Source organism: Cryptomeria japonica, chromosome 3 (genome assembly GCF_030272615.1).
Source record: "Cryptomeria japonica chromosome 3, Sugi_1.0, whole genome shotgun sequence".
NCBI lineage: Eukaryota > Viridiplantae > Streptophyta > Pinopsida > Cupressales > Cupressaceae > Cryptomeria > Cryptomeria japonica.
Genome location: NC_081407.1, coordinates 205,964,169 through 205,982,364, shown reverse-complemented (window position 1 = coordinate 205,982,364; position 18,196 = coordinate 205,964,169). Strand labels below are relative to the sequence as shown.

Sequence of the window (18,196 nt, the reverse complement as noted above, 5' to 3'; positions counted from 1 at the left end):
AGGAATGATAGATTTTTTAGGTTTTTTTTGGATTTCTTTGCATTTTAAAATAAGAAATGTCTATTTTAAATAGTTTTTTCATTTTTTTATTATTCATAATATTGTAAATAAAATCTTTTCTAAATAGATATATAAATTTTAATAATTATTTTTTATCTCAAAATATGGATGATAAAATCAATTATAGGATTTGTTTCAGTTTAAATTAAATTAAATATAAAGATTTCTATTAAAAATAAATCGATTATTATATGTATTCTTTATAATTATATTTTGTATATCTTTTTGAAATCATTCTATTTTTTAATATGTTTTTAAAATCATAATTTTTTTTTGGCTCGATAATAATAGTTTTATTAAGAAATAATAGAAAGTAGATACATAGATTTTCCAGCTATCAATCCAAAAAACATCCCCAAACATCTCAAACCCAAAATTTTTCAACTACTAACAACCTCGAAAGCTACTCATCATCCACATACAGATGCAAAACATTTCACAGTATCTGTTTAACGGGAAATTAAATCCCATAGACCAACAAACAAGTTCAGAATTTTTCCAAAATTTGTAGACCAACCATTAACAGTTAAAAGAGAATTGCAAAAAGAAAGAGGTAAGATGAAGGTTCATACACCCTGTGAGCTCCCTTCCCCTGCATTGTCTGAAATCTCACGCAACCTCTTCTTCTTATGCAGACGAAGCACTTGGCCTTCCATGATTCCAGCTTCCCTCTTGGCTTCATGAATTATGTTATCTAATTCCTTAATTTGCACCACTATTTTCCAGTCCTTCCCATCCATGTTTCGCTTCTTCCTTACACTGAGCTTTGCCACAATCCTTTGGCTAGCAGATGGAGGCTAAAAGGTTTCTTGAAATGATCATACGACACAAATTCTATTCCCTCATTGACATCGAGCCCTACTCCCAGAATTGCCCATTTTGTTATGGAGTCCATTCCTAACAGGTAGTCGTCGTGCACAAGTGACTCCATCACCTTCTTTATCACCTCCACTGAATCACCAAGCTCCAGCCCCCACGCCATAATCATCGAATACACATCCATATTAGTGTGGTAATGATGTCTAAGATTGCCAAAGGCCTTCCCCAGAATTAAACAGACGCACTTAATCAAATGCTCATCCTGGAAAAGGAGCATCTCACATAGTTTTCTCTTTGTGACCTCTCCCAAAAATGGGCACAACCGCTTTTTGGTTTTAAGCGTGAAGTTCGCTTCCATGGCCGCTCTGCAACTCTGTCTTTGCCTCTCCTCACTTTGCCAACACACAGCTATGACAAGGAGTGAATTACCAATTTTTTGGGCAGTGAGTGCAAGTAAATGCTCACTCAACCTATAATTCCTCTGTAATAAATGACTTGCCACTATCTTCCCTCTGCCCTTTTGCCCACCAACTCTAGACATGACATTTAAGATATTTTGTCACAACCGTGCAAGTTCAAATGGCCATTAACGATCACTTGATCACACCACTTAAGCATTCATGGCATATGGTGGATGAATAAATTCTTATCACATTGATGACTCAATTTCAAATTCATTAAGGTGGCTAGTGCACACTTGTACCATTGCCACCCCACCATTTCATGGCAAACTTGTCCAACTCATAGGCCATATTTGACAACAGGTCTGCCACCCCATTTCGTACTCTCCTAATAGTCTTGGAAGGATAGAAGCTTCGAAAAAATAATCAAAGTAAACTTGTTAATTCTCCAGATGGGTGAGGCCCCTTTCACAATTGCTTCCACTACAATTTTTGAGTCCCCTTCTAGGTGTACCTTCGAGACTTTCATGTTGTTAGCTAATTATAACCCCAACAATGCACCTTGTACCTCAACCTCATTATTTGTACCATCTTGCAGTCTCTGAGCCCCTTTGAAGAACACTTTTCTATTCTCGTCACAAGCTACACACCCTACACCTGAAATCCTTGGATTTCACCAAGAAGCTCCATCAAAATTGATTTTTATCCTTCCTTTCTCTAGCACCGTCCACACCTCACTTGAGTCCTCATTACCCTTGAGACAAGGATTAACCCTTCCCAACCCATGAATGGGTCTAAAATCATAAATTTTTTAATCATTTTAATATAATATTTCCACAATCCATTCAAATCTTGTATGCAGTTTCTGGATTTGATTGTGTTGAATTTTTTTTACCATCAATATTTTGAATCACACTCCATGATTCATCATCGGGATGCAAGAGGAATCACAGAGTGTGATTTGAAACGTTGATGGTAAAAAAATTTCAACATAGTCAAATCCAGAAATTGCATACAACATTTTAATATATACAAAATAATTTAATAACTTGTAATTATAAATTTAAATATTTTTCATTATTTTATTCATTGAATGCCTATTTTCACTTTTATAATGATTAATTGTTATTTAATCAAGACCAATTATAATTAATATTGAATAAATATAATTAAAATAATATAATATTACAATAAAAATTAATAATTAAATTTGAGATTAATTTTATTATTAGAATTATAACTATATATATATTTTAAATTAGATCGGGATTAGGTTTTTAAGGAAAACATATTTTTATAAATTTAATTATTTTTCATTTAGTCATTTAAAAATACCTATTTTCACTTTATTATTTAATTATATATTTAATTATTAATAGTCATTTTATTAAGATCAATTATATTTAATATTACATAAATATAATAAAAATAATATATAATCTTAAACTAATAATTAATAATTAAGTTTAAGATTAATTTTATTATTATAATTACAACTATGTATATTTTATAGTTAAATTAGGATTATTAAAAAAAGTATATTTTCACTATAATTATTATATTATATATTTTTTTGACGGGTAATATAGTATTTTTATTAATATTTAAATTTTAGATTTTATAAAGTATTCATAAGTTTGTAACTGTAAAATTCAAAGGACTACAAACCCTAACTACCTCTCCATACACTAAACTGCAACAACAGTATCTAACACATTTCAACATTCCCCATACTGACTGGCTTTCCTATTCATAAATACATGAAATATACCCCAAGGTCGTTACTACAATTGACCATTCATAAAAAAATTCAAAATATCAATAAAATTGGAGACACATATATAGATGAACTATAAAAAACATATAGAGTATCCACAAAAAATTGCCCATTTCCCTTGCAAACTATTTTTTGGCTACCGTGAAGGGTCCATTGACCCTGTAATCTTCAAATTTGAACTTCACATGAGCTTTCCCCTTTTGCTTATTCATCGCGCCAACACCATCTCATTCTAGTCTCTGTTCACAGAGATAATCTTTCAAAGCCTCCAACCAATATGGGCTTCAACTTTCTTTTCATCCATATCACTCAACTCACTCCACCAAATGAAAGGTTAAAGTGGTGGATTTTGATCTTCAATTTTCAACTAGTTGCCCTTTGGTGTCATGAGACCTTCACCCAAATGTGTCCACTCCAGAATCAACCTTAAACCAAAAGTCCACTCCTCATCCACACATTCCTTTAGGACCCACTGAACATTCTCCTTGCTTCCAAACTCCAACCCCCACATTGTTGGCATAACAGTAGAAAGAAAGATTGTTGGCATTTCAATAAGGATATTGAGAAGGTTGTTGAAGATTATTGATATAACTGAAGAAGGATGATTACTGTCTTAATAATATTATTTTGTCATTGATGTCAAGAAATTGATTTTCTGATTCAGTATGATGTTGCCATATCTCGAGAAGTATGTTTTGATGAGTATTAAGAGGTCTGTAAGTGACACAGAAAGAATGTGATAATAAAGGGGAGAATTGAGTTATTCAATGGGCAACTATTACCGAGTTAGACAATGATGAGATCATGTTGTTTTGATTGTTTTGATATCCTAAATATGTTGTTGACTTTAAGTTTAATACTGTACTATGTCACCGAGCAAAGGAACCTAGTCGGTAAACCCTAAGGAACCTAGTCGGTAAACCCTAAGGTTATCGATATCAGTTAAAGAAGGCAGAATGTCTACCGAGTAAAATTCAGTGTTAACCGAGTAACAACCGAGTTATAACAGATCGCATTGGATGGATACAAGCATTATTTAATGAAGGACAATGATGAGCTGGAGTTGATTAAATGATTGATATGCCGCACATGAAGTTTGTTAAGGATCTATGGCAATGGAAAATCAAGAGGAAGATCTACAACTCAGATTGAACCGCAATACCTAGCACAAGTTCCAATAAAGGAATGCAAGTCCCAAGGCAAAGGCAAAACGTTTCAGATCGAAGGATACATTAAATTTGGTCAAGTTTGAAGATCTGATGGTTAAGATTGATCATGGGAAATGTGATCAAGGAGATTAAGCAGTTAGAATTGTTTATAAATAAGGAATTGTTGATGAACAATGGATGCGTGCAAGTGTAAGCATAGGGATGCTACATAGTGATTATCGAGCACAAAAGCTTGAAGATCTGATTAAAGAATAGATTGAGAAGGCCAGCAAGCCCAACAAGGGACAAGATAAGTCTTGTGACAAGTTTGTTTTGAGCAAATAGAATCTGCTTTAGCATTTCAGATGTGAAGTTGCAGATATATTTTATTACTGTTTTTTATTTTGTAAGTGGCAGAAAATCTCTTAACCGAGTGGACTTAACAGTCTTATTTGTAAATCCTCTAGCAAGGTAACATTCTTAATGAGTGTTTGAAATCCTTTGACAAGGTCACTTCTAACAAAGTGCAAGATCCTAACAGATCTAAGGGAAATCCCTTAACCGGGTCACATCTAGCAATGTGTTTGTAATCTTTAACAGGATTTGCTTTTAACCGAGCATACTCTAGAAGAGTATATTTCTTAGTGGGTCCAAAATCCCACAGTGGTTTTTCCCTATTTGGGTTTCCACATTAAATCTAGTGTTATATGTGTTGTGATGTTATATGTTCATGAGTTCTAGTGTTTTACAATTTTAACTATATTCTGTAGTATATGCTACTGAGGTTGAATCTGTTGAATATATTGAAGATTAAGTTTGTATGATTCACACACCGCCCCCCCCCCCCCCCCACTCTCATCTTATTATCTATTGACTTCAGAGCTTTACAATTGGTATCTGTACTTAACACACATCACAAGCAGTGAAACAATATCGACATTAGTTTGATATCAGTGCTTTGTTCTCATAAATTCTTCCTTGAATAGGACGTCCAAAATCTACACAAACAAAGGATAATAATGCTTGGAAATGCTTCGTAGCCTCTTCTTTGAGATTTGACACAAAAACACCAATTGCTGCTTAGTAGTAACCAGGGTAAAATTCGCCTCCATCTTGCAACTCTTTGCCACCAATTCTCTGCATGCCACGTTACACCAATTTCAAATATTTGTGTTATAAAAATGGCCAAAATGCCTTTAAAATTGAATGCTTGTCCCATTGCATTTAAACTACACACCTTTCCATTATGGTTGCTGTAGTTGGTGGCGTACAACCCATCACTATTAATCAAGTTGGATCTTTTAGAGGTCCTCCCAATAAAAATTTATTTGCTCCTCCATTAATGACAACATCTACTTTAACAACTTGTCTGCCACCATATTTCCATTTCTCAACACAATTAATTTTAAAATCCTTAAAAGTTATTCAAAGTTTTCTTATAATTTTAACATATTTATTTAATTTCCACATTGGAATTTCACCCCTGATAATGACATTGATAACATTTAGAGAATCACCCTCCAAATGCAATTGTGATACTGATAATTTCTTGGCCATCTTGATTGCTAATAAAGCCGCTTGCATTTCAACTTCATTGTTTGTACCTTCCTTCAATCTTTTAGCTCCAATTGCCAAAATATTTCTGTTCCAATCTCTTGCCACAAAGCTTACACCTAAAGGGTCTGGACTCCTTCTTGACACCCCATCAAAGTTGACTTTCACCCATCCTACTTCTAGTTTCATCCAATCAACAACTTCCTTCATGTTGGAATCCAAATCAACCTTGAGAGGCCCTTTAACAGACAATGATTATATTATATTATGATTATTAATACTATTTTATTGAAGTGAGATTTATTGTTAATATTACAAAAATATAATTAAAAATAAAAAAATTTAAAATAACAATAATTCAAAATTATAATAATTAAGAATTACAACAAATATTTTTATTACAATAATATTAAGGCAAGCACTTGTTTTAGAGTGATATTTTATGAGAACATTTTCTTGATTTTGAATAGTCATCATAACTTATTTAAAATAATTAATTCAATTAAAAATAAATCATTTAATTCAATTAAAAAATAAATCATTCTTTCTTCTATTATATAATAATAATAATAATAATAATAATAATAATTAAGCTGAAGGCGTATGACACTCACATAATGGATGCAAAAACCTCCGTAAACAAAAACTAGAAGCATTAAATTTGTTATTTGCTTTTAGTTTTTTTACACTAATATATTAATATAATAATAATGAGATCTTAATAGATTTTTTTGCTTTTATCAAAAGTTTAAAAGTATAATAATAACTTTGTACTAAAAGTTCTTTTCTTTTTTAAAGATTTTAATGGAAACATAAAAATATAATAAAAAAATATATATTAAAACTCAATAACATAATCATATCTTTAAAATAATTTAATATTAATTACTATATATATATATATAGGGTTCCACGAGAAATGCTTATGAACCGGAGCTATGAACGAGGGACCTCATCCCCACACTTCACTTGTTCAAATCCGCGAGCTCAAAGACCCAACATGGATTTGAACTTTGGTAGCCGCTTCACCAACAAAATATTCTAACTGCGACACTAATATCATTAAGTAAAATAATAAAAAATATGATATCTTTTAGCATACTTTATCTATATTCCTTTAAAATAATATTTGTTAACTCTTAAATTTTTATTAGATGAAACTCCCTTACAATAGTTTATTATTATTATGAGTAAATACAATGCTAATCAATACCCAAAATATAAATTAAAAAGTTTTAAAGAAGATAAAATAAAATATTGATATTTATAAATTAACGAGTGGTCAAACATCAAATTGATTTTTATAACCGAAAAAGATAAACTCAAGTCTTTTTTTTTTAATCGACGTAGCCTTGGCAAGGAAGATATAAATGCTATGGATAACCCGGATCACAAATGTCTGGCTCTGTCTGTCTCTGAAAAATCTGTATCAAGTGCAGATTCTACAAGCTGAATTCACTTCATACAACAGTACAAATGACCACTTTAATTGTCGGTTTCTGCCCTTGCGTGAGCATGACAGCCAGGCTGGCAAATTCTTTTAATATTCAATGCAAAAGTTCATTGGTTGCTCTTCCAATTAAGAAGAAGAGGACATGCTGGTCGAGTTTGCAGGCACAAGAACAGTCACAGGCACCCATTAATGTCAGTGTGGACGAGGAAAGGGATGAATACGAGCATAATGCACAACAACCGGGTAAGAAGAAGAGACCCATTTCAGTTCCAGTCATATCTTTGCCCTGCTTTTGTTAATGGGCTATTATTCTTGTTTTTTTCCAATTGACCGAGTATTAAAAAAAAAAAAAAACCTATTTGCCGAGTGGCTGAAATATACACATTTATTGCTAATTAGTAGCACTTTTATGTTATATTGTGTTACAAGCAAAGTTATTGTTTATGGGATTTTTAAAACAATTGACTAATTTTTCATAAATTTTAAAAAATTGCTCAATAACAATATTTTTGAAAAATCCTTCGCCGAAGTGTTATTAGATTGGCTAAAATATACATGAACTGCTAGTTAGTAGCATACTTCATGTTGTATTAGACTACATGCATTAAAATCTTTGAATTGGAACACCCCATTTGGAGGTGGAAGAGGGCTTTGATGGTGAAAGTCCCCTGGTTGACATGTTAATCTGCTTTCTTCCGTGAATTAAAAGCATCATTGTATTCTTGTGGGTCTCCTTGATAAGATGTGAGTGATCTTATTGTGTTTTGAGAATTTAAATTTGAAACAAATGCACTGCTAACATTACAACTTCTCTAACACACATGCTAAATATTTCATGTTGTTTGAATTGAAAATATTGTCTAATGATTAATACTTGTAAAACATTTCCATTCCTTCAAATTTTTCCAATTGGAGCCTTTCAATTCTAGATTGATTAGGTGAAGATTATTCTGAAATTTAGCTGCACTTATTGCAAAAATTTCTGATTGTATTACATATTATAATTCTTCTATGCACTCTTCTTCTATACAAAGGTTTTTGAGGGAATCCTTATGAAGATGGCTCCTCTTATGTTTTTTTAATACTTTTAGAGAAGGACCTATTGGGCCCCCTCTCATATAATTTCAAAAAATTGGTAACGTATGCTAGTATAGACAACTCTAACTACATACCAGACCTCTCAGAGGTGTAAGGAGTAGACTAACAAAAGTCCTGTGCTAACAGTGGGAAGTAACTATCCAACCTAATAACTCTAAGAGAGTACAAAAGCCCCAAAAGAACAATGGCAGGCAACTTACTAAGCCTGAAAACAAGATACAGTTGAGACAAAAGAAACCAGGAACCTAAAGTTTGCATCCTGCTACCCCACCATAGTCCTCAAGAAAAGCTTCCAGAACACCAGACATTATGTTACAAGCTTGTGGTGCAACCACAAGTACAACATATTGAGGAGCTGAATTACTGCCACCACCAGTAATGACGAAGGATTCAAAAGAGACACCATAGATAACCTATTGTCTCTTTCTGCTTGAACTAGAACATCTCCTACCAAAGTTGGAAGCATCAGTGCACTTGCAACCTCCAAATTTCCATTCTTAAGAGATATTAACAGAGTTTTCACCACCAAACAGAGGTCAAGGCTGAAGGATGAAAGAGACTGAAATTCCTGCTACAATGCCTGGGACCTGCAGCTCCAGTTAAAGAGCCCGCAAATCACCCATTAGAGAAGGGGGAGGATCCTTGAATGAGCCCAGACACAGTAAAACAACATACTTAAGTAGCACCTCCTCATCATTATCCAATGGAAATACCCCAACATGATGCACTGCATCATAGGGACATGCAGATCCTTGGGTTGAAGCACTAGGTCCACTAATCAACCTATCAATTTATTAAAGACCACTGCTGCAACAAGTTTGGACTTAAAGTCAGCAAGGATAGAAGCCCTAGAATAGAGCTTTTGAGAATACACCAAACCATCTTAGCCTAAAAGGACCTTGACCATATTCAACAGAGAAGATGAAGGGGGATGAAAAATAGGATGCAAACAATGGTCCGACACTTTTCCATGCAGAATGGGGTCTTGTGAAACACTATACTGATGCCTAGAACCATAAGACGAATGAGAAAACACAGATAGATGCCACTTAGTCTAATCCATAACTTAGAGAGAATTAGACAAGAAACCACACATGCAAAACTAAGAGCAAATAAATCACTAGGTTCCATGAATAATATAGAAGATCTGGTGCATGTTGGCACTTGTGGTAGGATGAAGGGCAAAGCCGACCTTATTAAATGGCAACATTATTAACAACCTAAGTAAGGAGAAAAGATAGACAAGAGCCACAACAAAAAGGACAAAATGAGGTGGAATAATACACACTCTTGCAAGGATAGGATGGAGGATGGGCCCACAAAAGATATCAAGGGGGTCGATCATCTTAAAACAATTTTCCTAGTGATGGTCATGTTTCACCGATTCCAATTACAAGGGCTGGAAGAGGAGTTTGAAAGATCCCAATGTTGGCAAGGGCATTTGTTAATCTAAGACCTTCCTATAACATTGCATGAAAGAGACACTAGAGATTTTCTTACATAGATCAACAGCTTCCTCAAGAAGTCTTTGAATTTTCCAATTGACAAAAACTTGTTTGCAAAGGCCTAGTTTAACATTGAGTAAATTCCCATTAACAATAAGCTATCTATGACTATTGTCTAACATCTATTTAAAACTGCCATTAAGGTCATCCATTCCACTTCATTATGAGTCTCATGGCCACAATACAGAGAACCTACTTGAACTAGAGAGCCTTTAGAATCCTGGATTAAGATCCCTCCCACAGCCAGGCCAAAGTTCCCCTTATAAGCACCATCAAAGTTGACCTTGAATATTCCCTTACAGGTAGTTTCCAAACAATGTTGTTTATAGCGATCTTACAGATCCTACCCCTTGAATAGAGGAGATGGTTCCTATTATGTTATGAATTGTTGAATTTGTTGATTTTGGTTTTTCAGCTAGGAATGATAGAAAAATGTGGATTCCAAGCATGGTAGTTTGCATTGAAAAACAACCTTAGTTTGTCATTTTGCTATGAGAGGGTTTTGTGATTGAATAACACCAAGTGTAATCTTCTAGTATGAGATAGCCATTTTGAGGTGCCCTCATAGCAAACCTAAATTGCTTCATGACATTATGGAAAAAGGTAAGTTAACCAACAAAATTATAATGTACCCAATTGGACAACCTTAGGAAATAGATGAATTTTCAAACATGTGCAAGTTGGAATAGTGAATGAAGACCAAATCCCACTGAAATTTTGCTGATCAGCAGTGTAAGACAATTCATAAATCCTCATTAAACAAAATACTCAACTCCAAATGGTGGATTCATTCTCACAAGCGGATAGGAATTTATGAAACCCTCAAAGTTGAAATAATCAATTTTCTGATGTACGACAACTAAAAATGTATGATACCTTGTGTATTGCTCCAATATGGACTATAAATTATCTGGGCAGATCTGAACTTAATGGCAATACTTAATGATGACAGCTATAGGAATTAGCAATCAAATCGCTTATTAGCAGTTGAACAGATCTATAATTATGGGACCCATATATATTAAAGTACAGCAAAGTACACTCACAAAGGCTATTCACATACAACTGTATGGAGCAGACAAGGAATGAAAAGATTCTATTGTATGGATCAGAGATAATTGTAAATCTGGCATAGGCTGAAAACCAGGATTGCAGTAGCCACTATGATAGCCAAAGTGGTACTGTTGGCATTTCTATGCCACCCTTGAGCCATCAATTATAATTGATCCGAGATATCAGCAATGGCTTAGACCCCTACAAATGGCTAGGTCCTAGAACCCTAAGGCTTAAACCTTTAACCCATATCTTCATGCCTTAGTCATTTTGGCCTGCGTTATATTTCTTCGTTGACTCCATATCGCTGGTCAGCTCACTTAAATGTTACCAACCTGTTGATGTGTTTTTTAGGCACTTCAAACACAGAATAAAATACCAAAGTATTTCACCCTCTCTTGAACAAAATCACCTCAGATGTTAAATATCTTATCAACTAAGACGATTCCAAGGTTTCTATGGTCAGTTCTTCACGCATGGGTAACTCAATGGTTTGATGTGAATTGCTGTTTTCACTTGGGGACTTACACAATTTTTCTTAAGATTTCAAACTTATCATGAATGGAGTAGGCTTGCCAATGATTTCAAATGACTTAGGATTTTGCAATTTGGGCGCTTGATCTATTTCTAACAAAGACTTTCAAATAAAATGCAAAAGGATGAGGGTTTAGAAATTCTATTCTAATCCTAGAATGCAAGAGATAGTGAACGATTCAATGAAATTCAACTAGGCTAGGTATTGCCATAAAAAATCAACTTTACACAAGCTTAGTGCAATCATCTAAGGTAAGTTTATAGATGTTCAAATTCATATGAGGCAACATCAACACCATCAATTGGATGCATATCAATGAGCAAGCACAAATCGAAGTTATGTTCGATTTAAATTCCGGTTGACCACACAAGGCAAACTCACAATCAACAAGAAGCTAGTGGTACGACTATGGATAAATGAATTTCATTCAAATGCATTCGATAATTTCTTTCATTCAACTAAAATGCTTGAAAACAAATTCTAATCTAAATTTTGGAGGCATGAGAACCACATAATGCTTCAAAATCTCATAAAATCACCAAACTTCAATGATTAAATTCAAACTTGCAGCATATAGGTGACAATCCTCAAAAATCTTCTTACAAATGAGAGGCAAATGGGTTTATATAGTCTTCAACTGAAATGAATGACCAAGATTCATTTGGAATCAAGGGCCGAGATCATGCCAACACTGTCCTAATTAGGGTTTACATCAAAAAGTGGAATAAAAAAGGAGCTCCAATGGGATGATGCGTAGTCATCAAGTAGGGAATCTTCTAGAAGATTTCGGCCTGCATCCCTCTTTTTAGCTGTATACTCAATGAATTTAGCTAAGACTGAGTTGAGTTCCTCCATCGTAACATTGGGTAGACCTTCCTGCTGCAAATCAATCACATCTAAGGCATGTTAGCAAGCATCAAAAATGCTTTCCCAATCCGGCATAAGCTTCTACAAGTTGTTGATGTGAATCATGAGAGAAACCAAGTCATCTAGCTGATTCTTATTTATAGATTCCAATTGTTTGAAGTAAATAAACTTCATCTTCTCCTTCAACTCTTCCAAGTTCAAACTGCTAGAGGCGTGGACATCCTTTCCCAATAACTCTTCAATAGATGTAAGGATCTTGGATTGTATCTCTTGAATGGATCCTTACATCTCCATGCACTCGTGCTTTGCATGATCATATACTAACTTCCGCATGGCCAAAGAATAATGCCAACCATAGAAATCATAGACATTGCCTTCTTGAACAACTCCCTCTTGGATCAATGTGGACATAGGAATTCGCTTCAACACCTTGAGGCGAGGAATAGTCTTTTCCTGCATTGGTAGGAAATCTTCCCAAACTCCTTCCAAGTATTGCATCTTGAATATGAGCATCGCTGTCTTATTAAATGCTTGGACAAACCGAGCTAGGAAATCATCTACCTGCCTTGAAACATCTTCCATCCATTTTGCAACCTCTTGATATGTATTCCTCATTGCCTCATGATCAAAGGGGGATCCATGAGTAATAGCAATGGGTGAGACAAAAGTAGGATCCTCACCCCTTCAATATATTCCTTGAGTCTCCTGTTCTCACTCTCAAGCATCTCTTTCTTTTCAATAGTCTTGTCTAATCATGCCTCAATGGCCTTGATTGTATCATCTAGCTCTTGAAATTCTTGCTTCTTTGTAGTAGGTCCAAGGTCAATTGTGGTAACTTGATAATCCATAGGAGTGACCATATCTCTAGTCTTGTCACCTGTTGGGATAGCCATTTGTGCAATACGTGTTTCTGTATCATCTCTAGTAATCCTAGAGAATATCTTAGATTTCTTCTTTTCCTTTTCTTTGCCAACCTTGGCTAGGAAGTCATCAATATCTTCTATGGGTTGTGCCTCTATCACTTTCTTCTTCTCCATGCTGCTCAAGAACCAATTGGGAATGGTAGAGAATTCCATCCCATCCTTGAGGTGTAGATCTTGATCAAGTCCTCTCAAGTCTGAAATAACTTCATCATCATCTTTATCCTTAGTCAAATCCACCACGTTATTGCCCAAATTGACCTCAAGTTGACTTGTGGGAGATCTTGGCTGCTCTTCATCATCTTCACGTGGTGCCGATTGTGCTGTAACATGTAAATCTTGATCATTCTCCAGTAGGATGTCCATGTTGGAACCTCATTTGTACTCATTGTCCTTCTCTGTCATATCATTCTCCTTCACGGATGAGGAACTCATGGTAGATTGAGGAGTGTTAGACTTATGTTTCTTATGCCTTGAGTCCTAGCTAACAATCTCCTTGCCTTTTGTCTGTGATCCTCCAGGCATGCCTTTCCTTCTTTTGGGAGCCTGACTTTCCTCATGATTGTTCATTCTAACATTGCTTACTATTCTCTCATCATAATTGAGAGAGGACTCCTCATTTCTCATCTTCTCATAGGTTAAGGTAACCTTTAATTTTCTCAACTCATTAATGTACTTGTCTACCCATTCCCTGGAGTAATCATTTACATCTCATTAAAATATTCAAATCTACCAACTCAGGTTGCGACCAACTAGGCAATATGATAGGCTTGTCTTTCTCCTTTGCATACTACAGATGGATGTGATCCCTATCATCTTGCACCTAATTTGGAATGGAGAAGAATTTACACTTTCTCATGAAGTCCACTGACATTCGAGACCACATCTTCCTTCTAATTGCAAACTAATCCATAAGATTAGCCCAATAGTCCTCGATGTCAATCCTATGTATAAACTTCCCTCCCTTAATCATTACAATTCTCTGAAATGGATCAATTCGATCCCTACCTTTATAGATTCCAAGATGATAGAACTCAAATTTCTCATTAACTATCTCTGTTGTTGTTGCAGTGGGGCATACCTCCATCATTTTACCAAGCGTGATAGGAAAAGTAATCCCTTGCCTATGCTTTGCCTTTTGGAGGAAATCATACTCTAAGAGGTGCCTCACTAGCTCGAGTAACACCATTTTATCTGTCGGATACCTAGGAAGCTTGTATGGTTCTGATGGGAATCCTTGAATCCTTAGGTATGTGAACGTAGGAAACTGGATATACCATGTCCGTACTTCTCAATGAGCGTCATTGCCTCCTTAGACAATCGTTTATGTATTCCGCCTTGTAGCAACCTTGTGATGTACATGGTGAAAGCATCGTTCACCCTTCTATAATGCTCAATCTCATGCGGATGGAGTTGTGGATAGTATTCATATACTTTGTATTGTCTTGGCCTATTCCCGACCTCGCCCTTGCATATCAATCCTTTGTATACAACATGTCTTGCAAGCATGTAGACTAGGTAGGAAGTCATGTAGAATGTCTTTGTCTTTCCCAAACCTCTCAACAGGATATCTAGGTTGTCACTTATAATCTTCGCCCAGTTGATCATGACTATTCCTCCCGCTATCTCTTCAATAAAATAATACATCCATGTCTCAAATAGCGCCCCTTGAGGTGCTCCCATGACTCGGTTGAGTAGAAATATCAAATCACTGTACTCCTCTTTGAAGTCTGAGCATAGGAGTCTCTTGGGTAACCTAGAGTGGTGATGCCTTGTCTCAAGAACCCACTCGTTGTTGATAACTATCAAACATGACTGCGATCTTCTTTCAAATTTTGCTTGAGCCTCTTCCTTGGTTCTCTCATGCATGTCCGTTTATCTAGGGATTCCAAATGCCTCCCCAATAGACTCCTTAGCTAAGTATGCAAGCACCAACCCCTTAGGAGATTTGATCGTCTTGGTTTGTGGATCATAATGCTTCACACACTCAAGTATGAGTTCATTGCACTGAATGGATGGTGGAAAACCAGCTGTGTGGTAGATTCCACTCTTCATGATATTAGGCACCAAAGATGATGGAAGGTGATTCTTTGTTCCAAATATTCTTCGTCTCATCCTCTTCATATCCAGGTACTCCATGTTGGTGTCTTCAATCCTCTACCATCGGGATGGTATTTGCGACTCTAGATAGTAACCTTTTTGCATAGCCTTCAATTGAGTCTTGCTCGCTGATATCTCCGCTTTAAACATGGCACCTGTACGAAGCGGGAAGTTAATATCATGACAAAATAACTCTAATAATTCATTTTCAGAATTACCCGAAGTTTTGATCTTGAAAGATTTTCAAATTTATGAGCTCAAAATCAGAAATTTAAACAATGTGTAATATGAATTCTGAAAAATATGTGAATTGTGATCAAATAAGGCATATCGCCCTCTAAAGAAGCTAAATTTCAGACTTAGAACAAGTCTGAATGCAATATGTAAGTCTGAAAATGTAGTTCCAGGTCTGTTTTTCTGAGTTTGGAGGTCTGAAACACCTCTACAACTGCAATTTCAATGGCTGGGATCACTTACAAACATGGCGCAATCCCCACATACAATACGATTTTGCCCAATCAGCTAAAAATCAGACACGTTTTAGCTTAGGTTGATGGCTGGGAACAATGCTCTTGGCTGGACAAAATGTGTCTCAGATTTGGTAATGAACCTTGGACCAGCAATGGTGCCACAAATATGTTGCAATCTCTTCCAATAATGGCGGCCTATAATGACTTAGATAAAATCGCACCTCCCTTAGCAATGGCGCACTTCAAATCAGCCTCATCCAGCCTTTCACATGTCACATCAATCACAAAATAATAAAATTTTAGGCCCTGGACCGTGACTTTTATTCATGTTTTTGCCTTAGAATGTCACCACACAGCCAATGTGGGATAAAAATTTGCCTTTACCAGCACATTGAAAACATCGATATGCATTGGGATTCCAACACTTGGCATAATTTTACCTTGTTTGATCATTAAATGTATGTAGTAAGGGAAAATCGATGCCAATTGGGACGCATTTACCTTTAAAATTTCACTTGAATTTAATCTCCAGCCACTTGGGGAAATTCGAACACCATTGGGATATATAATTTTCACCTAAACTCACCCTAATTTGCAAATTATAACCTTGAGGGGAAAATCGACCCTCATCTGGACAAACAAATCTCATCACTTAGCTCATTTTCACTCACAAATCCACTCCAAGGGAAAATCAATAGCCATCTAGACACACAAATTTGATCATTTTCATATAAAATACCCCCTGGTAAATTCGCCCTTCTTCGGGACTCAAATTCCCATCAAAATTTGCCAAAATCCATCATAATATCCTCCAGGAGAAAATCGAACCCAATCTGGACATGTAACTTGGTCATTTTCCTTCATTTTGTCCCTAGTGGAGAATCGACCTCCATCGGAACACATAAATTTGTCCACATTTACTTCATTTCACTCATTTCTCCTCTGGACACTCAATTTTACTCATTTCTCCTTTGGACACTCAATTTGCATTAGAACTTAGTCATTTACCACCTGGTGGAAAAAGGTGGGTCATCGGGATAGCTCTTATAGGCCTGGTGAAAAAACAACTTCCATCGGGACAACCTCAGTGGAGATTCCAGATGCATCAGGATTTTCCCAAAAAGCACTTGCAAATTCAATCCATGAGGGGAAAAACGCACCTCATCAGGACTGAGACCATTTTCATCATTAAAATAACTCTTTTTGAAAACCTCAATACCCTCTGCAAGACTTTGACGGGCTGCTAAGACACTTGGAAAAGTGTCTTCAACTAGGGTTTGTGTTATGTGATAAAGTTATCTTTTTTTTTTCTCTCTATTGTAGCATCTTGGTTCTCTATCACTCATAGAGAAAGCTGCAGCTGCATAACAGGAATAGAGGCACACATTGGCAAGATCTATAGCTTTAATACCACTATAAGAATGTTAAGACCCATGCCAAATCTCTACCAGTTTCTCTCTATATCTTAATGTTTACTAAGCATGCTTTTTGTCAAAACAATTTGTAGTTTTCAGATTTGCAAGTTTAGAAGATGCAGAAAATGAATTCACACCATAATCATAAATATGCTTGGCATTCACACATGAAATAGATAGTTGCAATGATGAAACCCACAGTTTGCGCCTGATTTCATATGCCTAACCTAGCTGATTGAAGGTGACCCATGTGGTATGATAATTCTCTAAAAATCTCCACGTAATCCTCATGTATAAATTAGAGAAAGATTGGTGCCAAGGAAAGAAGATCTAATCGCTCTCTAAATCTGATTTCTTATACTCAGTCAAATATCTCTATCATTCCTGTAACCCTTGCATTCACACCAACAATTTGTCTTGCCTGGAAGACTTCACAAATTGTGCAAATGTTTAATACAAGTGTAAAACCTGTATGGTTTCACCTGCAAATTAGCTAGGGAGGAATCTTGCACCATTGCCAATCCAATCCATTAGTTGCACCTGTGAATTTAGTGCAAATCCACCGAGTTTGGTTGAATTGGGTTTCTGTCCAATCAACCAAGAAGAAACCCAAGGGTTTCGTCCTAGGGCTTGCTGAAATGAAAGCAAAAGCTGTCCAAGAAAAATAACAAGTCAAGAATGATCAAATGAGCTTTCACAACTTCCTATAAAGCCTTCATGGAACTTTCTGGAATATCCTTTATAAAATCTAAAAATCACTTTTACTTTAAATATCAATCACTTTTTGCTCAAATATTCCCTCTTTTTTTTTTATATATTAAAAATAGTGTACCAAAACAGAGAGTACATTAAGAGTAGTATATATCTATTGTATAGCAAGTTACTAAAAATCTATTAATCCCATGCACCAATGAGACTGCTACTGCCTTCTACTTTGTCACATTCAAAAGTGCCAAGAGGAGGCACTATCAGTTTAGGGTCCACATCTTTGAACATAGGTTGGTAAGTAGTCTTCTCCTTG

General features: G+C 35.5%; 1 protein-coding gene across 1 annotated transcript in view; it reads left to right on the top strand.

Moving 5' to 3' along the window:
* The first annotated feature begins 7,107 nt into the window (after positions 1 to 7,107).
* LOC131041023 (uncharacterized) overlaps positions 7,108 to 18,196 on the top strand; it is a 133,976-nt gene continuing 122,887 nt past the window's right edge. The window contains exon 1 of the mRNA XM_057974000.2: positions 7,108 to 7,455. Within this exon, the coding sequence (XP_057829983.2) occupies positions 7,236 to 7,455 (220 nt within the window). The 5' untranslated portion in view covers positions 7,108 to 7,235. The remainder of the gene's footprint in view (positions 7,456 to 18,196) is intronic.